The following is a 25,017-nucleotide window of genomic DNA, read 5'->3' on the forward strand; positions in this document are numbered from 1 at the left end:
GAATCTTAATGGTGTTATTCAAATTCAGTTATTATAGCTCACATATGAACTAATATGTACGTTTACCAACTAAAACTAAAAGTCTTTCATGTCGTGGTTTTCAAGCCTCCACTGTTTGAAACTGTAAGCACGAAATCTTCAAATGGTCACCCAGAATGACAAAATGGAAGCAATTCAAGCTCCTGTGTTTATCTTTACAATCAGTGTTTGTCTATTTTGAATCTCAATGCAGGAAGATATTGTCTCCCATGGCTTGGAGGCCTTCAAACAATTCCAAACCATTACAGGTTTACTCTGCAAATGAATGTACATAACTGAGATTCTTGGTGTACCCAGGTTGACGGCACAACCGAGGGTTCTCTCAACTAATTCCAAATAGAGTACAAAGTTCATATAAGAATATGCTAATATGAGGCTTAGATATAAATTTTTAAAATTCAATATTAAATGGTGAAATAAGAGTAAAGTCTGTACCTAAGTTAATAATTTCAACGTCAATTTCCTAGCTCTGGGATCTCCTCACCAGGGTCACCCACCTGGCCTCATTCTCCTACCCCACACAGCAGATAAAACCCCCGTCCTGCCCCCACAGTTCCACAAAACAGTCACAAAACAAAAGAAAACTTGCCTTCCCAGAAGCTGCAGAAAATCTCCTTGCCTCTCCCTGGCTCTGAGTGGGTTTCATGGCTGCCCTTGAGCCAGTTGCTTTAGAGGGCCAAGCCAAGAGAATGAGGCAATGGCTGGGAACTGGGGGTGGGGCCAATCATAGCTGAGGAAAGGGGAGCAAGTTCAGAAAAGAAAGGCAGAAGCCTGGCTCCATTTCACCTGACCTGTTGGGTTCTGTGCTCCAACATCCCAATTTTCCACATGGGGAAACTGAGGCAGCAAGAGCTCAGGGACAGGACTTCTCAGCAGGACTGAGCCGGCACTTGGGACACAAGGTGAAGGTCCCAGCTGTGACTGTGTCCAGGGAGGAAGGTGGGGCAGTTGAGTAGGGTGTTAGGTGATAGAATCACCTGAAGGCACTTTAAAACGCACCAATGTTGAGGTGTGGAGGAGAGGGGGTTGGCGTTTGTTAAAATCGCGCCAGGTGATGCTAACAGGCAGCCAGCATGGAGAGCACCCTTCTCACGCCACCCACAAAGACAGGGAAGCTGAGGCCCAGCAGCACACCTGCCTCAGTTCCCCCACTCTGCCACAGCTCCTCACTCACACGAAGATGTCCCCAGGGCAGAGAAGTGGGAAAGCCAGATACTCAGACCCTGGGGGCCACATCCAGGCCCACACAAGAAAAGCTGTGCTCAGGCACTTCTCATTGACCCCTTCCAATGACCCACCCCCTGTCCTGCCCAACCCCCACCCATGGCAGAAAAGATGAGAGACTCAAATAAGAAAGAAGCTGAGTTTATTTAAACGATTGAGGTCTTGCCACCTGAGAATTCCAAGTCTTCCCCTTTGGGCTCCAGAGGAAGGAGGGTCCTTACTGTAAGCAATGCTCCCTCAGTTCAGGGCTCCCCGGTAGATACCAGCCCAAGAGCAGGCTATGCAACCCCACCCTCCCAGGGCCTCCCTCCTCCCCCAGCCAGAGGGGACAGGTGACCAAGTGGGGAAAACTAGATCAGTATTAAACTGAGGCTTCAGCTGCCTGCCTTATACAGCCCAGCTGGTTTGGGCAGAAAAGCTGAAGTGAAGCCAGCCAAACTGGAGGTCCTAGGATGGGGCTGAAGCTGGGGCATCGTGGCTTGCAGGCCCCAGGCAGGCTGGAGCTCAGGCAAAAGCAGTCTCGGTTCCCTTTCCAGGCCCCGGGGGGTCCTCAGTCTTGCTCGCCAAGCTGTAATAGTAGGTCCGCATGCGCTGCTCCACAGCCAGGAAGTCTGGGCGGTCTTCCCACCTGTGGGGGTTCAGGTAGATCCAGGCCACTGACCATATCCCCAGAACCCAGCTTCAGCTGGAGGGCAGACACGCATAGGGCTCAAAAAATCAGTGTGTGGCGGGGAGGCACCTGGGTGGCTCAGTCAAGCATACAGCTCTTGGTTTCAGCTCATGTCACAATCTCACGGTTGGTGAGATCAAGCCCCATGGCTCTGCACTGAGATTCTCTCTCTCTCTCTCCCTATCTCTCTGCCCCTCCCCTGCTTGGCTTTGTCTCTCTCGAAATAAATAAACATTTAAAAAAATAAAATCAGTGGGGCTGTCAGGGTGGTAGAGTTTTGGGAAATGGAGACGTCTCTTGGATGTGAGTACTAGAATTCGGGTGGTTCTGTACCATGTAATAGAAGAGCTGCCGACATACAGGATGTTGGGGGAACCATCTGTTGAGGGTTAACTGGTGAAGATTTAGGGAACTGAATTCACTGAGTGTCGGGGTTACAACTATCAACCAAGGGGGCCTGGGATATTGAAGGCTGAGGTACTGCACATGTGCCAAGGGCCAGTGTATTTGGATGCCAGGTGCGGGCTTTTATGGGTGCAAGTATGCTGCCCCTAGTCTAGCAGAACATTGGAGCATTGATGGTGGGTTCAGTTAGTGAAGAGTTGGGCTACGAATGGTACTGTGTGTGAAATATCCATGTATAGCGTTGGATGCGAGCCTCTTTCGGTATTGGTGTGTTGGTGTACTGAGTACTTCCCAATGGAGACCAGGTCAACACATGTTGGATGGACTGATCATGTATTATTTATCATAAATAGGGTATCTATACATCGGGTTGCTTGGGTGTTTAGGTGTCAATGTCATAGGTGCTGGCCAATGGAATAATGGATGTCCGGGTAGAAAAGGTATCAAATGTTGGAATATCCATGCTCAGTGGATGACAATGGCTCAGTGTAGGACAATATCTTTTTTGGGTGTGTGTTGCCTATTTTCTGATGGGAAGTTGAAATGCTGATGGTGTTAAAAGTTGGGCTGTTCAAGTGTTGAGCTTGAACACTGGACAGAGGTGGAGGTTTTGAATATATTGAGTATTTGGGTGCTGTAGTATTGGCTTGTCAGGATAAATAGGTGTTGAATGTTGGACAGCGGGGGACTGAGGAATGAGAGTGGAGTATTATCACATGTCCTGACCATTGGTTCTATATTTTGGGTAAAAGAGTACTGCCTCGTTTGAGTATTGCAGGATCAACGTGTTGAGTGTTGGCTGGTGGCGGCCTGAGGTTTTAGATGCTGGAGCACTAGGTGTTTACAGGTAGAGTGTTGGGGTGTTGGCCCATTGGAGCACTATAGGGTCCATGTGTTGAGGTATTTAGCATAGGTGCAGAGAGTAAAGCTACTGCATGTGAGAAAGACTGTGAACTGGGTGAGTCTTGGGCGGGATGAGTTTTGGACTATTGGTCACCATGACCTCTGGTCCCCGGCCCAGTGTCGGCTCAGCTGGGTACCCTTCCCACCCACTGGCACTCACTTGTAGATCCAGCAGTCACTCATGAGTGTGTACATTTCAGGTGGACAGTCTGGCGGGCACTCCATCCTCTTGCCCTGCTCGATGAAGGCTATGACTTCAGGGCCCTTCATCTTCTGCTCGAGCCAGAACCAAGTGCAACATGAGTAACCAAGGCCACCTCACCCTCACCCCGCTTCTCACCCAGCCACCTGCCCACCCGCCTCTGCCCACGCCTGCCTTGTAGGGCTTCTGGCCATAGGAGAAGGCCTCCCACATGGTGACCCCATAGCTCCAAACATCACTGCGGCTGGAGAACTTGCGGAAGTTGAAACACTCGGGCGCATACCACTTGAGCGGCCACTTCCCTGCCGAGCGGGCCTGAAAAGGGGGAGATGTTGCCAGGGCAGGGCTCAGGGACCCTCCACCCACCAACCTCATCCACCTGGGCACCAAAGGGGTGGGGGCTCACAGTATAGTAGCTGTCGTCGGCACCCAGTGCCTTGGAGAGACCGAAGTCGCTGATCTTGGCGTAGTGCCGGTTGACCAGCAGGACGTTGCGGGCTGCCAGGTCACGGTGCACAAAATTTTTCTCCTCCAGGTACTTCATCCCCATGGACACCTGGTGCAGCAGCTCCGCCACGTTGCTGATGGGGATCTCCTCCCTGGGGTGCAGGGGAAAGCAGGGTCAGGTGGGAGGGGACAGCCCCAGTTCCTAAGGGAGCAAAGCCCACACCTCTGACCCAGCTGAGCATGTAGTCAGCAGGTGCTTATTGTGTGCCCAGGCACAGGGCTGGAGATACAGGAAGGAGGGCAGGTGTGAACAGAAGAGGCAAAACCCTCTGTCCTCCTCTGGTCTCAAGACTTTCAATGTCTCCCACATACTATGATTCCCAAACTTACACATTTACCTGCATCCTCTATGTGCCCCTGGTGGGGGGGGGGAGGGGGGGTCTCATGGGCATCTCAAAAATAATAAAGACAGAGGCACCTGGGTGGCTCAGTCAGTTAAGCATCTGACTCTTGATTTCAGCTCAGGTCATGATCCCAGGGTTGTGGGATCGAGCCCTATGTCAGGCTCTGTGCTGGGCTTGGGTCTGCTTGGGATTCTCTCTCTCTCTCTGCCCCTCTCCTACTCTTGTCTCTCTCAAAATAAATAAATAAACTTGAAAATAATAAAAATAAAGATAAAGCTAAGTTCCTGGTTGTTCACACACATACCCAGCTCCCCCCACTGTCCCTTTCTTCTCCAACAACCACATCCTTCCATTGACTTGGGCCAGAAGCACCAGCCTCACCCTCAGCTCCTCTTTCTCACACCTGGCTTCTAATCTGTCAACACACCCTGGCAGCTCTGCCTTCAGAATCCTTCCAGAATCCTTCTACTTCTCTCCACCTCTGCTTCTGCCACCCCAGTCCAGCCTTCATCATTGTAAGCCTGGACCAGAACGAACAGGCACCACCACCCTCATTCCCCATCGCCCATCCTCCCTGAGCACAGAAGCCCAGTCCTGCCACTCCCCCTGTTTAGAGCCTCCCAGGGCTCCCACCACACTTGGGGTGGAAGTCCAAGGTCTCCCCATGGCTCACAAGGTCCTGCATGACCTGCCCCATCACTTCCCTACCCTTATCAGCTCCCCCTCTCCTCTTCATTCACTCTGTCGCAGCCATGGGACCTTCCTCACAGTTCTCTCACCACATTGAGCACAGGCACACCTCAGGGCCTTTGCACTGGCTTCTTCCCCCACAGCTGCACTTGGCTGCCTCCCTCAGTTTGCACAGACCTCGCCTTCTCACTTTTCACCTCCCACCGTGACACTCCCAATCCTCTTTTCTATAGTACTTCTCTTCCAACATATTCTACATTGTATTATAATTATCATTGAAAGCCTCTTTTTTCCCAACCAGAATATAGGACAGAGACCTTTGTCCCTTTTGTTCACTGATGAATCCCAAATGCTAGTAACAGTCCCGATTACAGAGAAATTGCCCAGCAAAACCTGTGGAATAACTGAATGTATGAGTCAGCACGAACGCATGCACGAGCTGGGGTACGCTGTGAATGTACATGCACCAGTGAGAATATGAGTTGATGGTCACACGCCTCAGTGAGTGTAAAAGACCATGTCTATGAGGGTAAGAGTTTGAGGCACGAGAAAACAAACGAAATCACAGTTTCTTTAGATTGAGGGTCAGCAAATTTTTTCAGTAAAGGGCCAGATAGTAAATATTTTAGCCTTTGCAGGCCACGTGTGGTCTCTACCACATACTCTTCTGCTTCTTTTTTTCTTTTACAACCCTTTAAAAATGCCAAGCCATGCAGTACCAAACAACACTGTGGGCTGCAGTTTGCTGACACTGTCTTAGGTCAAAGACAATCGACTATGGACAATCTCACGAGGGCAAAACTTCTAAAGCTCTTACAAGCAGGGCCGGACACTGTTCTAAGCACTTTACAAATATCAACTCATGTGAGCCTCACAAGAGCCCCCTGAGGTAAATACTGTGATCAGCACTGTGGTATGAGTGAGGAAACTGAGGCACAGACAAACTGAGAGACCTGCCCGGGGTCACACTAGTCAGTGGCAGGGCTGCAGTTCAGATCTGGAGGTCAGACTCTGACGGCTGTGCTGGTAACAGCTCCGCCCCATGGGTGTGAGCGTGGGCGCGCAGGGCGGCAGGAGTGAGTGTGTCTACAGTCGTGTGAAAACAAGTGTGCCCTCGTGGCTGGAGCACACCCATAAGGACGGATGAGCCTGCTGGGCCCACAAGTTCCAAGTGCCCAGCCCGCCCGGAGCTCACTTCTTCCCAAGCAGGAACTTGTGCAGGGGCCCGCCGCCCGCCATCTCCATGACGAGCATGAGGGCCTCGGCCTGGCAGACGCCGATGAGCCGCACGATGTAGGGGTTGTCCAGCTGGTGCATAATCTGCGCCTCGCGCATCATCTCATCCTTGTCTGTCTTCTCCGTGCTGTGCTTCAACACCTTGATGGCGACGTCAATCTGCTTCCTGCCATGACGTGCACCTGGTCAGCACGGGCCCCGCTCGGCCCCTTGTGCCCACCCAACCCGCCTCTCTTCTCTCTGGCCATGTGTGGTGGATACCGTGGGTTGCCACCTGGATCTCCCTTCAGGGTCCAGGCACCCACTTGCTCAGGTGCCAGGAGTGTCGGCCAGGGACAGCTCGCTGCCAAGTCCCTCACCGAGAACTGCCCCTCGCTGAAAAAAAACACCTCAAAGCTACACCCACCCCCAGGGGCTGCCTGTATCCAGTAGCAAGTCTACAAAGCGGGGCCTCTCTGCAGCTCCCCTGGGTCGGTTAAGGCCTCTGTTGCAACTGCGGCTCAGCCCACCCTCTCCCTGTCCCAGCCTGCTTCTCCCACACCCTCTCAGGTGCTGACCCGAGCCCTCCCAGGTAACCCCCTAGCATGTACTTTTCTGGCCCAGGGTCTGTCTCCCTGGCAAACTGATATCGCATCCCGGCCCCAACCCCCAAGGCCTGGTGAGGCCACTCCCTCCTCTGTCCCCCCACCACGGTGGTGCCCCAGACCACGGCAGGAGCAGCCATACTTGCGCATGCGATAGACGCCCTGGCGCACTGAGCCAAAGTTGCCACAGCCAAGTTCTATGTCAGCGATGAGGAGGTTCTCACGCTTCAGGAAGAGCTTCTTGTCCTTGAGCTCCTCAGGGTCACTGTAGGGGCTCTCGTACACACTTGTGTCCATGGGCATTGGCCTTGGCTTCTCTGTGGACACTAGGCGTGCTGGGCATACACACATGTGTGCGCTCCCAAGTCAGGATGAGGGAGTGGGACAAGGGACAGGGAGGGCACAGCAGCCTTGGCACCCGCAAAGCACACACCCCAGACAACGGTGCACCATCCAGAGCATGCACAGGCACGTGGGTACACGTGTGTGCTCGTGTGCATGCGTGCACTTGTGTACACTCCTGGTCCCCTCTGGGGGGGACTGGGAAGCCACATCCAATGGGCTCTAAAGGCGTATGCGACTATGTGCACATATAACCACGTGTGCCCATGCATTCACACAAACGCACCCACGTATACTTGCACCCACGTCTGTGTGTGATGGGGGTCCAAAGGCACATCTGCATGAGAAACTGTTAGTGTGCCGGCTACAGGAAGACCTCTGTGCGTGTGTGTGCACCTATGTCCATGTCTGCCCATGTCTCTGCATGCACCACACAGCCATGTTTACAAGGGCTCCAAAGGTGAGCCTCTGTGTGCACACGCAATCCTGTATTTTCTCTGTGCATGCACACGGGATGGGCTTGCATCTACACATCAAACACATTAGCATCTGCACCCAGGCATTTTAAAAATGGGGGCTCCAGAGCCAGCCTGCCTGCCTGGGTTCAAATCCCAGTTCCACTATTGCCTAACCGCAGGACCTTATTAAGTTACTTGCCCTCCTTTCTCATCTGTAAACTGACAATAATCATCATGACTAACTGGCATGACTAATATGGCATATCAGAAGCATTCGACAAGCTCAGACACACACGAGCATGGGGCGTGACTGGCACATTGAAGGTACTGAACACATGTGTGTCTGTGGCTCAGGCACAGCCAGATGTACTCCCCTGCGTCTCTGCATGCACCCCATGCACAAGCACACAGGCAGGCGTGATGGATGTGCACCCACGTGGATATCTGCAGTCACAAGTCAGGCCTGGCCCACATCCCTCCCCTGCCACACCCTGGAGCCCAGCCAGGGACCTTGATCACAGCCTGGCAGGAACCCCACACATACACCTCCAGCTTTGTCAGCTCACCTGGTTCAGGGGTGTATCCATCTGAGTTAAGGGTATCAATCCGTCTCTGAGCCTAAAGGTCATGGGGTCAACAAGGGTCAGCAGGACCTGAGCTGGGGGCACCCAGCCCCTGAGACCCATATTCTCTGAGGACTCCCAGGGACGGTTCTGGGGGGTACCCTCTTCTGGTCCATGGCAGCCCCACTCTCCATCCCAGCCTCGCCCTGGGAACAGGACCCATCACCCACCCGCCCAGCTCCATCCCTCACAACCCAACTTTGAGATGCCAGCTAACTCACATGGGTGAAAGTGGATGGGTGAGCTGGGAGTGTGGGAGCAGCAGCCTCTGGGGGAGCAGAAGTGATAGTGAGGGGGTGGGGTACGGGGTCTTCGCTCACCCCGCCCCCGTTCCCCACAGCCCCACTCACCTGAGCTGGCGCTGGCGCTGGAGTTGGGGCAGGCATCCTTCAGGCAGTAGATGAGCCCATCAGCCTTCAGCTTCAGGTACTCTACCAGCTGCAGGGAGGCGGCATCAGGGCCTGGGCTCTTCCCTCCCCCAGAACCCCAAGCAACCCCCCACCACATCCCCTCAACAGCAAGGTAGATGGGCAGCTTACCTGCCAGAGCGTGTCAAACTTGGTCCCCTCAGGAATACAGTATTTGCCTGCCTTGTCCTGGCTGATGAGGTAGTGGTATACGGTTTTCCCGTAGATCAGGGACAGTGCGTACGTGCCCTGCTCCTTCCGGGGCCTCAGCCTAGCAGGGGGAAGGAGGGGGTATCACCCCTATAACCACCTGAGTTCTCCTGTGGTGACCCCCTGCCGGGCCCCAGATCTCACACACACACACACCCATGGGCTCTGACCCTGACAGTCTCACAGAGAAGTGTCAGGGACTAGGGGAGCCAAGGTCAGGCGCGACTCAACCTCCAGACCTACTGGTAACAGGTGGTAGGGTGGAGTCGGGGAGGGAAATGAGAGGAGAATGGCAGTGTCCACAGGGAGACACAGCTGTCCAAGGGCCAATATGTGACCATCCACGGGGGAATACTGGGCCTCCCACGGTGGACACTCAGCCCAGAATAGCCTGAGGCTCACACAGCTGAACACGTGGCCATCCAGGGGAGAACACTGAACTAGCCACAAGCAGACACCGGGTCCTCCACAGCAGAGTCTGTGGCCTTCCTTAGGAGACACTCAGCCATTCACCGGGGATACTTGGCCATCGACAGGATATCGAGCTATCTATGGTAGACACTCAGCCACCCACAGAGGCCACAGATGTCTCTGCAGGTAGACTTAAAATATTCTCTTGGGGAGAGAAAGCCACTTTTCCATGAAGAGCCACAGAGGTAAGCACAACTCCATGGCTCGCTCCTGGGGCACCTTTGTACAAATCAGAGTAGGTCACCTTGTCATCACAACAGACCCGCTAGTTACTGTAAAGACTGACCTTTGACAGAGTGAGACCTTTGATTGTCCTCTGCTGGAAATTTGCCAAAATAAGTACACAAATCTTCCTAGTCTATGAATGGGAATTAAGCCCCTCGAAGAATGGGGGCTTTGTGTGGTAAGACCTTGTCCGCACACACACACACACACACACACACACACACACACACACACAGGCCAACTTAGAGCCAGATGCCTGCACCCCCTCATCCCACAGTGAAACCAACCAACACCTCCCACAAAACAATTTTGTTTCGAGTCACTGGCACAAGGTTCTACTCCAGAGTTAAGTGTAAATTTCCAATGGAGGATGGACAGCAACTGGTCCTGGGGGTCTCAAGTCTTGTACAAGAAGTTGTAGGCAGCTGACCCATAATCTGAGGAATTGTATTACGTTGCAGAAGAGCTGGTTGTTGGCGGGCAGCAGGAAGTAGGCATCAGGGTGGCCTGCAGGTGGTGTAAACTCTCTGACAGGGCTTTGGCCCACGGATAAATGTTTACTGAATGTAAACCATGTCTCAGGCACTGTTCTAAAGGCAGAGATACAGTAGTAAACAAGAGAGATGTGAGCCCACCTTGTAATCAAGCCCTCCCTTAGGTCAAAGGGATGGGGAAAATATCCTCTAAATTGCCATGGCAAAACCTGAGAGTGGGACAAAAGGGCAGCAAGTTCCCAGGAGAACAATGCAATGAAGCAAGATATGATTCCTAGGCTGGCCCACAACTAGGGATGCCTGAAGAGATAGGAAACCAGGGTACAGGGTGATAGGGGAGCCCCAAGGGCAGAGAAGAGAACCCACAACAAACTAAAATGCAAATGTCCCACAGAAAGGAAAGCACTTCCATAACTAGACTGGTGGGGTAGCTTGGAGGTTATGGTTTCTAATTACTAGTTCTCTTCTTTTGAGTAGTGAAAAAGACCTCCCTCAGGTCCACATCTTAAGTTTTGAACTAACAGCAGAACTCTACACCCAGCGCTCACCAGCAAACGTATATGTAAAATTGAAAACACCACCACAATATGAGGCATTCTTTCCCATCAACAGATGGAGTCTCAGGGCACCTGGGCGGCTCAGTCGGTCAAGTGGCTGACTCTTGATTTTGGCTCAGGTCATGATAGAGCCCCCCACATCTGGCTCTGCACTGACAGTGTAGAGACTGCTTGGGATTCTCACTCTCCCTCTCTCTCTGCCCTTCCCTCATGTGTGCATGCACTCTCTCTCTCTCTCTCTCTCTCTCTCTCAAAATAAATAAACTTAAAAAAAAAAAAAACATAGAAGAAGTCTCATTCTGTATCTCCTGCATCCGGGCCTTATCACATGACTCGCTTGGGCCAATAAGACATTAGCAAACATGACACGAGGTGAGGCTTGGAAAGTGGTCAAGCAGTGGGCTCGCTTGCCCTCTCTTGCTTGTCCTGGCAACCCTGCCACCATTGGAATGAGTCCAGGTTAGCCTGTTGGAGAAGCCCCAGGAAGGAGAACCCAGGCACGCCAGGCTGCCAACTGCCGGACATGTATGTGAGGCCATCCTAGACCATTCAGCCCCAGTCCACACCCCACCACGTCTAACTGCAGCCACATGAGCGAGCTCAAAGGAAACCAGTACAAGAATCACCCAGTTGAACTAAGCCCACACTGCCGACCCCCTGAATCAAGGGGGGAATAAATAATGTTGTTTTAAGCCATGATATTTTAGGACGGCTTGTTACATAGCAAAGGCTAACTGATAACACTCTCTTTGGAAAGAGATATGTGAATTCATAAAAGAACAGCGACCAATTCCCACATAATAACCACATAGGCCAAAGACATTGATGTGGTCACCATGTATATTTCAATGCCACAAATTCTAGTTTATTTACAAAAAAAACCCAGTAGGTGGTCGCAGTTCTTTGCCTCTGCAGTTCAAACTTAACTTAAGCTAGAAGTGCCAGCTAAGAAATCGACATGTATCTCTACTTCCGAATATACAGAACCTGGTAACAGTAATATAAGAGCTACCATTTATCCAGATACTGGTTCTAAATTCTTCACATAGTTGCCATTTGACCTTCACAGCATTCCCCACAAGGTAGGTACTATTATTGTCCCCATTTTGCAGATGAGGAAACTGAGGTATTAGATTGCACAACTGGTTAGAAGTCGAGCCAGGATTCAAATCAATTCCAATCAATTAATTGCTAATAGGACTGACAGCCAGCTCTGTCACACGATTATCTGTGCCACCCTGAGAAAGTCACTTATCCTCTCAGTTTCCTCACATGTAAAATGAGACAGTTGAACTAAATCAGAGGTTCTTAACCCAAAAAGGGCTCCAAGAATGAGGCTTAGGTTCAACTACGATCTTCTGTAGCTTCTTGTGTGCAAAATCTCTGGAGTAAACATGTTTGGGGTCGAGAAAGGGGTTCAGCTTTGGTAAGATTCCCACAAGGGTCTGTGATCCAGAAGAGGTTAGGAAACACTTAACAATATAATCTTAAAGGCCCTTTCCAAAGGTCAGGTTTCTTTTCAAGTTGAATCAGCCACTCCGTAAACCCTGAGATTATAAAGAAAGCTTTGGCAACAAACAGCATGAGGTACAATTCCATCCATTCTTCGGCAGCTCTGACCTGTGGTTAATAGTTAAGCGTGGCCCTGGTTTTAATTCCAGGCCTGAGTAACATGCATCTTCCTATCATACCCTACACCCTTATCTCAGAACTGGACCAGTTCTGGGCTTGTGCCAGGCATCATGACCCACCAAGGGTGTTCCCCTCCTCCCAGCCCCATGCAAGGTTCTATGCCTACAGCTTTGACCCTTGGCCCCTAACTATCCCCTGTAGCTTTGACCTTCAGACCCTAACTATCCCCATATTGAGAAAGTAGTTATTGACTGCAGGAACCACAAAAGCAATCTACAATAGCTTCTGTCCAAAGCATGCCTTGCCTAATTTTCCAATAGCCTGGCTCAAAGTAGCTGCTTCTGGTCTCCTGACATTGCCCAGTGTTAAGTCACTGTCCTTGATACTGTCACTGCTCTACCTGGTTCTGAACCTCAGTGCCAGTTCAGTCTCTATATTGTACCTGATCCTTGTTCCCTCAGCCTCAGTGTCCCGTGGCTCATGTTGACCCTACCTGCCTCTGTGACTTCGAGTTTGATATCCAAGGCACCCATAGCTGGTCAAAGCCCTTGGCCTAGGCTCTCCTGAGACTCCTCTAACCTCAGTAGACCAATTAATTGTCATAAACTCTGCAGAAAGTTTGCAGACTTTTCCTTGGGGCAGAGGAATTCGTTGTCAAACATCTTCCATGGAAGCTTAAGATATGAAAGAGGTCAAAGCTGAGCTAGGGTGGGGACAGCAGCTGGCAGGTAGCACAGCCTGGGTTCCTTGGATTTGTTTTGTGTCTTCCTGCTCCACAAGGACAGGGATTTGTGTCCGTTTTGTTCACCGCTATGTCCTCAGTGCCTGAAACATGCCTGGCACATAGTAGATGTTCAGTAAATATTTGCTGAATGAAGGAGAGGAAATTGAAGCAGGCAGAAGTTCAGCTACTTGCCCAGCGACCTGAGCTGATAAATAGCAGAGCCTGGATTCCCACCCAGACAGTCCAGCTCTGGAGTCCTAACCACTACAGATCCTTTCTCATATAATGTCCCTACCACACACTCAGAAACACACTAGCCACTTGTACGTGTTAGCACAGGCTCACCCCTCCCTGCACACTGCACACTGAGGTCTGCCCCAGCCTCCAGGATTCTGGCCAACAAGCCCCAGCCTCACCGCCCTAAAGTCCCAGGCCTCAAGCCCCACATACAGGAACTTGCCGTCGGTCTGCGAGCCCGAATAGAGTTTGCGCTCTGCCTCCTCTCGAGTCAGGCTGCTGTGGTACCAGGGCATCCTCTCGTGAGCTGTTGTGGCAATGAGCTTCTCCACCTGGGGAGCCTGGCTGATGATGGCCTGCTCCAGGGCCTCACCCTAGGGAAGGGAGGATGGAGGAGCCAGGAGACTGATAACTGTCACCAGGGGCGTGACCACAGGAACCCTCTTCCCTCCTCTGGACCTTCCTAATTTCCTCTGTCCCTATGAGACCCTTCACCCTAGACCCACCTAGAGTGAGTCCTTCAGGTTGTTGAGGACAGCCCCCCTCTCCAGACACCCCCCTCCTACCCCCGCCCCTGCCCCCGCCCCCCCCCCCCCATCTCCACGGTCCTTCTCCAACCTCCCGCCCATCTAGGGCCACGCCCCAGACCCCGCCTTACAGGCGGTCCAAGCTCATCTTCAGCTCGAAGATCTGACACTGGTTGTCGGGTATTGCAGGCTGTTGAAGACCACAGCCCAGGCCCGCGCTGGCAGCGCCCCTATGGTCCTGGCCCGCCCCCAGCCCAGGCCCAGGGCAACCTTCAACAGCTGTCTGGCATAGGCTTGCACCAAGGCGTCACTCAGCGCCCTCCCTACGAGGCCACCTCTTAGGTCCTGCCCCCAACCAGGACTGCATCCACCCCTCCAGCTTCCAAATCTGACGAAGCACAGCAAAGCGCAGGCTGAAGAATGCAATCGCTCTCCCCAGTCCCCAAGGCTCTCTCGCCCTCAAGGGCCTGTTCTCCCCGGCCCCGCCCCCTCGGGCCCGCGCTCTCACCTCCAGCTTCCACGTCTGGCGCACGTAGTCGCGCACCATGGCGTCGCGCAGGCAATCGAAGACCCCGGGCTGAGGCTCGAGCCCGGATGGCCGGTTGCACGGCTTGCGCAGGTTGCAGGGCAGACCGTCGGGATCGCGCGAGTAGAACTCGCAGAGCTCGGCAGGGCCGCAGTGCGCCTTACCGCCAGCGATGGCGTAAGTGCCGTTGAGCTGGCGCTCGATGGGGAAGTGGTGGAAACGCACATCGTGCACGAGCGAGAGCACGTAGCCGCCCAGCGAGCGCAGGCACTGGCGCAGCAGAAAGAGCCCGTCGGCCATGCCCGCCAGCTTCAGGTGCTCCTCCGCCTCGGCGCGCGAGATGCTGCCATAGAAGAAGGGCAGGTGCGCCGCGGGGTCCGGCATCGCCGCCGCCGCCCCTGTGCCTCGCCAGACCCTGCGGGTTCAGAACAAGATGGAGGGCACGTCAGGGTCTCGGCTTGCCTTCTTGAACTCAGTCCACTGGGCCCAGAGATAGTGGGAGAGAGGACGCATTGAGGGGCATCAGTGTCATAGTGCAGAGCCTCTTTACGCCAGAATAAACTTGGAGAGGAGCCCCTGCCGGCTGGGCTCAGATCGGAGGATCCCCAATCCTCCTCTGACTTTTCAGAGACTTTGTGTGGAACGCCCAGACACCCCCACGGGCCCACACACACCAGAACCTGGAACCATTCATTCATTTCCCAAACACGTGTTGAATTATTGTGTTTCAGCTCAGCGCTGGATATGAGTGAATAAGACAGGCCCTGCCCTCCTGAATACTGAAAAATCTGAAGGGGGGGAGGGGGGGAGAGATACATTAAACAAGGAAACAGGCAAAAATAGTAATTACAGACTGAGACCAGTGTTATAAAGGAAATAGAGTGCTATTAGGAGAGAGAAGAGGCCACTGTAGCTGGGAAGGTCGCCTTGTCTGAGGTAGTAGCATTTGAATTGAGATCTGAAGGATGAGGATGAACCAGCTTTTCAAAAATCGTGGAAGAGAGAACATCAGGCATAGGGAACAAAGCTGGAACAAGTTTTGTTCTTCAAAAGAACCTTTCTCTATTAACCTTCCCTTCTTCCTTTCCACTGAGTCCCCCTGGCCTTAGAAATTACGCTTTACCCTGCCCCCTCTGCCTTCACGGACAAATTTCTAGAAAGCATAAATTAATTTGAATATCCATCAATAGGATATTGGTTAAATACATTAGGGTTTAACTCCAACGTGAACTTTGATACAGCCACTAAATAAAATGAGATGTGTGATGGGGGAGGGGGAGAGGGGGAAGGAATTAAGGATATTTAGATAACTATCTGGTAAGGCAGATAACCTAAAATTACCTGCTTTTAATTTTCTGGGGTGATGGTACAATGGCTGATATCTTGATAAGCTTTGGGTTATACAAGTGTCTCAATTTCTCTAAGAATGTGCTAAAATTTGTTCATTTCATTATATTTGGACCCCTCATTTTAAAAAAAAGAAAAGAAAATATTGAACGCTAGTTAATGATCTGTATGTGGAAATATTTACCTCTGATGGCTGTAATTTACTTTGAAAGGCATCCAGAAAAAATAACATTGATTGATGGATAGACAGGTGAACAGATAAGTCTTATTATTCAGAGTAGTTCTGTAAAGTCATTGCAAACACTGAATTAGCAAATACTAAATGATCGCTCCTAGAGGAATCCAGGGTTAGGTTCCTTCAAGTTTCTGGTCACAACACTTTCTTTTTTCTTTTTTCTCTTTTTCTTTTTTCTTTTCTTTTTTTTTTTTTTTTTTTTTTCAGTATTCTCTGCACCCAATGTGGGGCTCAAACTCACCACCCCATGATCAAGAGTTGCATGCTCTTCTGACTGAGCCAGCCAGGCACCCCATAACTTAAAAATTTTTTAAGTAGGCTCCACACTCAACGTGACTTGAACTCATGACCCCAAGATTAAGACTCACATGTTCTACCAACTGAGCCAGCCTAGGCCCCCCCCACTCTCTGGTCAATATTTTCATCAACTGATCAGTACTTAACCTTGTTTCTGCTTAAAGACACTTTATTTGATATATACTGTTGATTCATTAACATTGAATGCTCAACCAATAGCGCTATAGCTAAGATTATCTGACAACCCAGACTTTTCCTGTAAGGCACATCACAGCCTTCTTGCATGTAGGAATACAAGATGGCACTTCAGCACTGCACTGCCCTTTAAACAGTGAAATCACCAACAAAAAGCACAAAAAAAATGTGCACCAAATAGAGAGAAGGACACTTGTTTACAGTATGAGAAGTAAAACAAAAAGGCAGAGAAAAGTGTCACCTTGTTTGACCTCAGTGGGAATGCGCATGTCAGTTGACTCAAATTTCTTGCTTCTCTGGGTATGTTCTTGAATGACTGTGAAAGGGCCTTGAGTATTACTTTGGGGGTTATAAATAAATTTTAGCAAGTAGGCTAAATACAGAATGTCCTAATAATGAGGATAGACTGTATGTGATAAAGTGAATATAATAATATTAATTGTAGAACTATGGGATGGTTAATGGGTATATAATTCTTCCCATTTTGCTGTATATTTGGAAGTTTTTATACAATATTGAAAAAACTCATCTCCCTATAACAATTTCCAAACATTTCTCTAGGGTGGGCCCAGCAAGACCACCCAGGCATAGGTTACATTCAGGGAAGATCCTTGGGTGCCTTTCTTAGTTAAGCAAAAGTAAGCAGGGGGTGCAAAGAAGGCCTGTGTGGGTTGGAAAAGGCTGCCTTACCTCTGGGTGTCCAGGGACAGGCAAGGATGGGCACAGGGGCTGAAAGGAAGATACTGGAATGGGAATCAGGTGAGATCTGAGTCAGGGTAGCCAGAGGAGGAACCAGAATCTGCATTCTAACCAGACGGTTCCTGACATTTGGTTTGGGAAGGCCAGGCTTGAGAGGGTTCCTGGATGTCCCAACAGTTACAGGTAGGTGATTAATCAGAGACTGCATTTGTGTCCCACCTGGAGATATAGGTCACCATTCCATCAGAGTGTTTAAGAAGCAAAAAAGGGTTCCTGGGTATTTACCCTAGAGAAATGGAAACTTGTATTCACACAAAAACCTACACAGGAAATGTTTATAGCGGCTCTACTCACAACTGCCAAATTTTGGAAACAAATGTATCTCAACAGATGAATAGATAACTATGGTACATCACCACCATGGGATACTACCCAGCAATAAAATGAAAGGAAATGTCCACAACACATGGATGAATCTCAAAGGCATCATGCTGAGTGAACGAAGCCAAACTCCAAAGGCTACAAACTGTATAATTCCATTCAAAACTGTATCAGTGGAGAACAAAGCATCAGTGGTTGCCAGAGGCTGGGGGCCAAGGAGAAGGATTGACTAGAAGAGACATGAGGGAATTTGGGAGAATAGTCAGTATCTCAATTGAGATGATAGTTTCTTGGCTATATGTATTTGTCAAATCTCACGGAAGTGTTCACTAAAATGGGTGAATTTTACTGTATGTAAATTATACCTTCGTTGTTGGGTTCTTAACTAAAGGAGTTGGAAACTATAGACAAACCAGGCACTAAAAATAATAACTGAAATAGGAAAGAAAGTGCTGTCTACACCCCTGCTCTACTTTCTTGACTCCTACCCCCTCATCCAGCCTCACAGTCTGCCCCCCACCCCCACCAGGATACTCTCCAGGCCAGAGAGGAAACACTGATATCACCACCTGGTGGGCACCAGGCAAGCCCTCCTCAATGCTGGATCCCCTGAATGATGGACACAAGTGACCCTTTCCTCCTGCTTGAGCTTCTTGGCTCTCCTCGGTCCTTCACAGGCTCCCTGATATGCCTCCTCCCTCTCTGATGGTTCCTGCCACCTCTCCTCCCCCAGCCCTGGTAGCCCTACTTGGGCCATTCTGTCTGTGGCTATAAACATGCCACCATGTTCACCTGTCTAGTTCAGACCTCTCTGTTTGTGCTGGCATCACCTCCTTTGATCTCTACCTGCTGTTTCTATTAATAAAATCTGAGATCCAGATCTAACTCACATAGTGTTTGTGGTTGGCTAAACCCCACAGTCTGTTTCCCATGAGCTGAGCTCTAGGGTCTGCGAGTTGCTTCTCGGCAGTTTTTCCCCCAAAGACTCCCTTGCTCAAGAACTTACTGTGGCTCCCTCCAGCTCACTTCATTGAACTAACTAAATTCTTCAACCCTTCCTCTGCTCCACCTGGGTTGTGCTATTAGCCTTCTTTCAAATTCACTTCCATACTTTTATCCATGCAGTGCTCTTCACTGGGTACACCCTCCCCACTCCTCTCCATCCTCCCAAAGACAGCCATCCCTGCCTCAAAGACTCATATAGTCACTCCCTATACACAGGACACAGGACCAGGCAGCAAGGTGGGGGCTTGTCCATGGAGCTGTGGGGAGTGGTGGGGGTAGTGATGCTGGTCTCTGGGGCAGGAAGCTGTGGCAGGAAATTGTCGGCAACACAGTTTGAGAAGCTCCTCCCCACAGTGGCCACAGGTGCAACGTGGGTAGCCAGAGACAGATTAAGGCAGAAGGGGGGTGGGGAGAGGCTGGCCCTTGGGGCCCAGTTCAGGACCACAAGCCATGATTGGCCACCTCAGACCAAAGGCCAAGGTATGCCAGAGGCAGGACCATCACCCGTGCATTCTCAGCTTTATCACAACCTCCCTGTCTCACTGCCAATAATGACAACAGTAATAATAACACGACACTGCACGGCAGGTGGGTCCAGGGGTTACCCAGCCCTGTGTCTGCTTTTGTCTCCCTATGCCTTTCTGGGCTGTCCTCACTAGTAAAATAGGGGGTGAGAGTCGGAGTGATCAACTTTCCAGTGACCCTGGGGGCCAGAAATGCTGGGGAGGCCAGAGGAAGTGGACAGCAGGAGGCAGAAGATGGTGAGCCAGGTAGACAGGAGGCTGGAATATTTGTCCATGCAGCACCACTGCAAGCCAGCCCAGCATGGAGCCTTTGCTTTCAGAGGAGCTGGGCCAGTCTGCAGCTTCCTGGTAGGACATGGATGGGAAGGTCAGATGTTTCTCTCCTGAGCTATGTCCCCACAGACTCAGTGGCTTTCCCAGGAGACAAGCCCACCATTAGACTCCCCCGCCCCAGTCCTGCCTAGACTGACCCCGTCTAGCCTCATGAGCTGTGAGTTCAGAGATCCTAATTTGGCCTTCCCAGCCAGAGTTTTCAGTTCAACTGAGAGATGATGGGACACCAGTCTTGTTTTCACAGCCCAGGCCCTGGGAGGAAAGGAGGAAACCTGTGGTCCTTGGTCAAAATGATCTACCTGAAATTCAACCATTCAAGGATCCTCCTTGGGTAAATGTAGGGTTCACTTATATCTATTCCAGAAAGACATGATACTCCAAACATACTTCAAAGGGAAAAAAAAAGGCTCAAGAGGTCAAACACATTTTCCGAAGCTGTGGAAAGCATATTAGCATATTAAAGGCTCTGAGAAGACCCGCATGGAAGGATGGTTTAGTTTTGTTTTATCCCCACTCCTAAGTAGCAGAGCCTTGAGGGTCTACTATTCCATAGAACATACTCTGAGCATCAAAAGCCCCAATTAGATGTCCATCGGGAGATCCAGAGGGAAGACTAAGGCAGTCAGGCTACAGAGGGAACGAGTCCATCCAACTGGACTTGGTGAGAGGGGGCAGCAGTGGCACCAGCCAGGCCTGGGGGCTCCATATGCCATCCTCAGCCAGACATCAGAAGTGCCTCCACCAAGGGCACTGCTGAAATGGGGGCCCAACCCTTCTGCCCAAGCCTCCTTTCGCTGACCCCAGTTCCCTGCCTGAGACCCCAAGTCCCCCCTGAAGTTTCCTGCTCTCTAGTCTGCAGGCCATGGTGGGGTTCCCCTTTTGCCTACCAACAGAGGTAGCACAGGCAATTTCAGCCAATAAAATGCTACCTTGGTTACATTCTAAGTCATAATGACAGCAGTTGTCAATGTGCCACGGGTGGCAATAGGCTCTTTCATATCTTTTCCCTGACACCAGGGGATCAGATTCCAACCATAGAATCAGAGATCTACTGTATCACAGTAGTGTGGCCCTGGGCCGTGAGGTAAGCTCGCCAGACCCCACCTGTAAAATGGTGGAAGCAAAGGTGCCTAATACTGGGAAATTGTGGGGATTCCCTGAGATAAGACTCACGGAGCACCAAGCACAGCACCTGGCCCACCATTGTGTTATCATGTCCTTCTCTTGCTCTCAGCCTTCCAGGACTCCCACCTGACTCAGGGTTAAAGCCCAGGTGCTCGCCGTGGCCCCCAAGTCCTTATACAATCTGCTCCTACACCACTTTGTCCTCATTCACTCCTCACCAGCCACATGGGCCTCCTTATGTTACTTGTTCAGGTCAATTGATCAAATCAGGCATGGTCCAACCTTGGGGCCTTTGCACTGTCTGTTCCCTCTGCCTGGACACTCTTCCCTCAAAATCCCTCACTTTATTTGAGTCTCTGCCTAAATATCACCTCCTCCTCCAAGAGTTCTTCCCTGATCTCCCTCTCTAAAATCACCTCCCCTTCTCTCTCTATCCCTGACCCAGCTTTATTGTTCTTCACCACCAAAAATGTGGTTTATCCACCAACTTGTTGACATAGGACTTTGCCCCCTGCTTGAATGTAAGCACCATGACAGTGGAGACTCTGTCTTGTTACCCTGCCTATGTCAGCAAGGTGTACATACATAATAGGTGCCCATACCCTTCTCCTGGCCACATGCTTCAGGTCCCCTCCATTGTCCCCTCCTAGAAGTGTTCCATGATTTCTGCTCCACCCTCTCCAGGCTGAGTGAGAGACCTCCATTGTTTTCCCAGGGCCCATCCTCCCACATCACAGCCCTGACAGCCACGTATGACCACAGTCTGTTGACTCCTCTGCCTCTGACCAAGCTGAGCTCCCCAAAGCAGAGCCTATGGCCATCTTGTTTTCTCCCGCAGACCCTGCTTCCTTCCAATAAGTACATGTCAAACAGGTTAGTGCCAGGGACTTTACTATGAGCATAATCCATTTAATCTAAACCTCACCTCAACTCCATTAAATGGAAATTGTTACCCCCATTCCTCAGCTAAAGCAACTGAGGCTCAAAGAGGTTAATGTCATGTTCAAACCTGCAAGTGGCAGTCAGGATTTGAATGCAGGTCTCAGACCCAGCAATCTGCACTCACCACTTCAGTGAATGTCCTTTAGGAGACAGAATCCACTGTTCTGAGCTAGATCTCTAGGGGCTTTCGCCCCAGGCTGGCCTGGGACTGTCAGGGCCCAGAGTGCTAGGCTGTTGTGGGGTTGGGGATAGGACCTTGCATCCAGCAGATTCGCTAAGTGTCTGTTGATCGACTGGACAATTCCAGAAGAGCAGTTCCCCCTCCCCTCCCACCTCAACCTCTGCTGCCTTGGTTTTAAGGGCTGTGTGACCTTAGCAAGGAGCTTTCCCTCTCTGGATGTCAGGCTCTGTGGCTGTGAAAGGGAGACAAGGAAAGGCTTAGGGGGTGGGAGAGGTGAGATGATGAGTCGGGAGGACAGAGCCTATAGAGACATGGGGACAGGGGGGTGCTGTCCTGTGCACTGTGGGATTGCAGGGTGTTTAGCATCTTTCCTAGCCTGTATCTACTAGATGCCAGCAACAGCCCCTGAGTCATGACCAAAAATGTCTCCAGACATTGTCAAATGTCCCTGGGGGGCAAAAGGGGTGCCAAAATTGGCTCCCTTTGAGAACCACAGTCTTGACCTATGCTTTGGGGAAGGGAGTGGTCATCATGGAGAGGTCTGACTGCTGCAGCCCCTAGGAGAGTCTCCAGAAGCTGCAAAGTTCAGAGCCTGACCGCCCAGAGCTAATAATGATAATTAGCTTGTGAATTTCTTGTGAATTTCTCCATACTATTTCATTTTGTCTAGGTTACTTTACTGTAAGAATACAGTAGTACCACATGTAACATACAAAATACGTGTTACACTGTCTATATTATTGGAAGGTTTCCAGTCAACAGTAGGCTATTAGTAGCTAATTTGGGGGCAGTCAAAAGTTCTGTGCAGATTTTCAACTGCATCTGAGTTTCGGCACCTTTAACCCCCATGCTGTTCCAGGGTCAACTATATTAGTTCCCCTAATCCTCACAAGAACCTTGTGAGTGAAGGATTTATGGAGCCAGGACCTGATGCACACAGAGGTGCAGTGACTTGCCTGAGGTCCCACAGCACACACAGCAAGTGGCAGGGCCAGGACGCAGGTCTAGACCGCCTGGCTCCAGAGTGTGCACGTCCCGCTATCCAGGCCGCCTGCCTGCCCTGTGTCCTGGCCGGTGCCATGTGCATGAGGCAGGAGGACAGGTGTGAAAAAGAAGAAGAGACGCTGCACTGGAGGAGAAGAGCCTTCAGACGCGGCAAAGATTTTTTTCATCCCGGGAGTCCCTGGCCCTAATCTCTCAGCAAAGCCTCATTAAGCACCCACTGTGTGCTCGCCATCCTGGCTGAGATAAGAGTAATGAAACTCACCTTGAGTTGTTTACCATAGGAACCCCTGCCTTGGACATTTTTCCCAACCTCTCACCCAAGACACAAGAGCCAGGCGCCTGCAAGGTGCCCATATTTGCACCTGCATTTAACAGACGTGCAAACCTCGGTTTGCTCAGAAAGTCCACCCAACTTGCCGACACACCGCAGTTGAGTAGGATTCAGACTGTTTTCTCCTTCACTTCTCTGGGCCCCTCTCTAACCTGAGCTCCCCTACAAGTGGCTCAAGCCTGCCCTGCGTCCCCTGAGAGGAATTTTTTTGTTCAAGTTCACAGCCCTGTTGAGCCACCCCCATATTCACAGGGCTGAGTTGGGGGAGGGGGAAGACAACATGTTTGCTTTCTCTGGAGGATTCTCTGCTTCCTGGAGCCAAGGGTGTCACCCTGATGGGGGCCCAGGAGGAGGTGAGGGACTGAGCAGGTATCTCTGTGTCCCCTGGACACTACCGCTCAGCTGACACTCTGGCAAGGAATCTGTTTCCCTCAGGGTGGCTGGAAGCCATGTCTGCTTCCTTTTCCAGCTGGACACCACCCATCATCCCAATCTGACGGCCCCTCCCGGTCATTCCCAGTGGCCTCCTGACTCTGTCCTCCTCCACCAGACCAAGGCTACCCGTGGAAATGGTGAGCGGGTGCTGTTCCGTCCAGGATGGCTTACCTGGAGTTGTGTTGATGATATCGAGGCAAATGGGCCGCCTGCAAGATCTCTGGTCCCCAACGTCAACAGCTGGCTCTAGATGAAGAATTAGGGCCCAAGAAACTAACGTGGGTCTCTGTGCAGTCCAAGCCCCCAGCGTGAGGCCCTGCGGCTAACCACCCCCTCACATGCCCAGGCGGAGTGTAAGTAGGCCACACCCCAGGGGATCTTCACCCTCTGCCAGCTGCCTTGAGTCCCCTGGGGTGTGGCTGCAGTGGCAGGATGGGGCAGAAGGCCGAAGAACGGCCACTCACCTGGACACACCAGCAGCAGCACAAAGGCCCAAGCTGGCAGGGACCAGGCCCGGAAGGCCTGGTGTGCTCTCAGCAGCTGGTTTCTCCGAAACTCAACTTATTTCCTTCATGTGAAGACAGGAAAGGGGGCTGCGTCTGAAGTCTACGCCAAAGTCACAAAGTGCTGCGTTCAAGGAAAATCAAAAGTCACATGCTCCAGGGAGGGCACAGGGTATTTCCTGCACCGAGCAGTGCCTGCCCCTTGCTGGGGGAAACTGAGGCTAGCTGCAGGGTTGCACCGGCAGGCAAAGTGACAACTCCAAGAGCACCCCCAAAGCCAGGGGCGGGGAGTGACAGAAGGGGGGGGCAGAGCAGGAGCAGAGGGAGGCTGATCCCCAGGACTCGTGGGAAACAGGAATGCCCCTACTTCCCCCTCCCAAGGTGGCAAGGACCCAAGGCCTGCCCGCTGAACTGCTCCTAAAAGTGATTTATTTATTTCACAGGCAGGTGAAAGCTGGAGAGAGGAGAAATTTGCTAAGTAGAGCCATACCTCAAAGGTTCAGAGCACCTACTGTGTGCCAGGCATCGGGACAGCAATGACAACCCTGTCCCTGCCCTAAATGGGTCACAGGCTAGAAGAGGAGGCAGCTGAGTCAACAGGGAGATCAGGTCTGGGGCAGTGGAAGCCTGGGCACTATGTGTATTCAGAGGAGCCCCAACGCACATGGGTGGTGTCAGAAGGATTCGGAGAGGGATCAGTCATTTCACCAAGACACAGAGACTGTGTCTCCCAATGCCCACCTGCTCCCAGCCCACCCCACCTCGAACCTTCCCCACACACTGCACCTGGCTGATCACCACCTCCTGCTCTGGCCACAACCTCCTCCTCATTCTCTTTTCCTCCCTTCCCTCCCACTTATCCACACCCATGATGACTGAGTGGCCACACCTCACATCTACTCCCTGCTGCATGGCCACTGCCCATGCTTGGTGTCCACGTCTCTTCTCTCCCTCCAGGGGCTGCAAGGCCTCAGGGGGCTCTCTCCCCCACCACTTCCTTGCCCTCTTGGATGCATGGGGATGTCTTCAGTGGCTTGTCCACAAGCATGGCCTCAGGGATGGTGTGGGGCCATCCTAGACCCACAAGAGACCCCAAGAACATTTCTTCTCTGGGTCCTGCCACCCTGGGGGGTGTGCGCCCAGCCCCACAACCTGCCTGATGGTTCCTCAATGCTCCACCCCAGGCCTTCTTTCCTGAGGACCTCTCTCCAGTCCCTACTGTCCCCCCCCAGTTCCCTAAAT

At 51.5% G+C, this 25,017-nt stretch overlaps 1 protein-coding gene across 2 annotated transcripts; it reads right to left on the bottom strand.

The window, feature by feature from the left end:
• Positions 1–1,388: 1,388 nt before the first annotated feature.
• LOC122215969 (tyrosine-protein kinase ZAP-70) lies at positions 1,389–23,891 on the bottom strand. Of its 2 annotated transcripts, XM_042932062.1 has the most exons (14): positions 23,737–23,891; positions 23,444–23,518; positions 14,220–14,652; positions 13,398–13,558; positions 8,767–8,905; positions 8,578–8,665; positions 8,449–8,495; positions 8,171–8,222; positions 6,947–7,139; positions 6,180–6,386; positions 3,850–4,042; positions 3,618–3,758; positions 3,402–3,514; positions 1,389–1,891 (listed from the first exon to the last, which is right to left on the bottom strand). In XM_042932062.1, exons 3-14 carry the CDS (start codon positions 14,619–14,621, stop codon positions 1,768–1,770), a joined length of 1,860 nt encoding a protein of 619 aa, XP_042787996.1. In that variant the 5' UTR covers positions 14,622–14,652; positions 23,444–23,518; positions 23,737–23,891; the 3' UTR covers positions 1,389–1,767. The 2 variants fall into 2 exon arrangements, with proteins under 2 accessions (XP_042787996.1, XP_042787997.1); XM_042932063.1 differs by lacking the exon at positions 23,444–23,518.
• Between the last annotated feature and the right edge of the window lie 1,126 nt (positions 23,892–25,017).

The sequence above is a fragment of the Panthera leo genome, chromosome A3 (genome assembly GCF_018350215.1).
Source record: "Panthera leo isolate Ple1 chromosome A3, P.leo_Ple1_pat1.1, whole genome shotgun sequence".
Taxonomy (NCBI): Eukaryota; Metazoa; Chordata; class Mammalia; order Carnivora; family Felidae; genus Panthera; species Panthera leo.

Coding starts and splice junctions, on each gene's coding strand:
- LOC122215969 (XM_042932063.1), bottom strand. CDS start 14,621: ATGCCGGACCCCGCGGCGCACCTGCCCTTCTTCTATGGCAGCATCTCG. Junction 7,140..8,170: donor TGGATACACCCCTGAACCAG/GTGAGCTGACAA, acceptor GTGTATGCCCAG/CACGCCTAGTGTCCACAGAG. Junction 1,892..3,401: donor AGTGACTGCTGGATCTACAA/GTGAGTGCCAGT, acceptor GAACCCCCACAG/GTGGGAAGACCGCCCAGACT.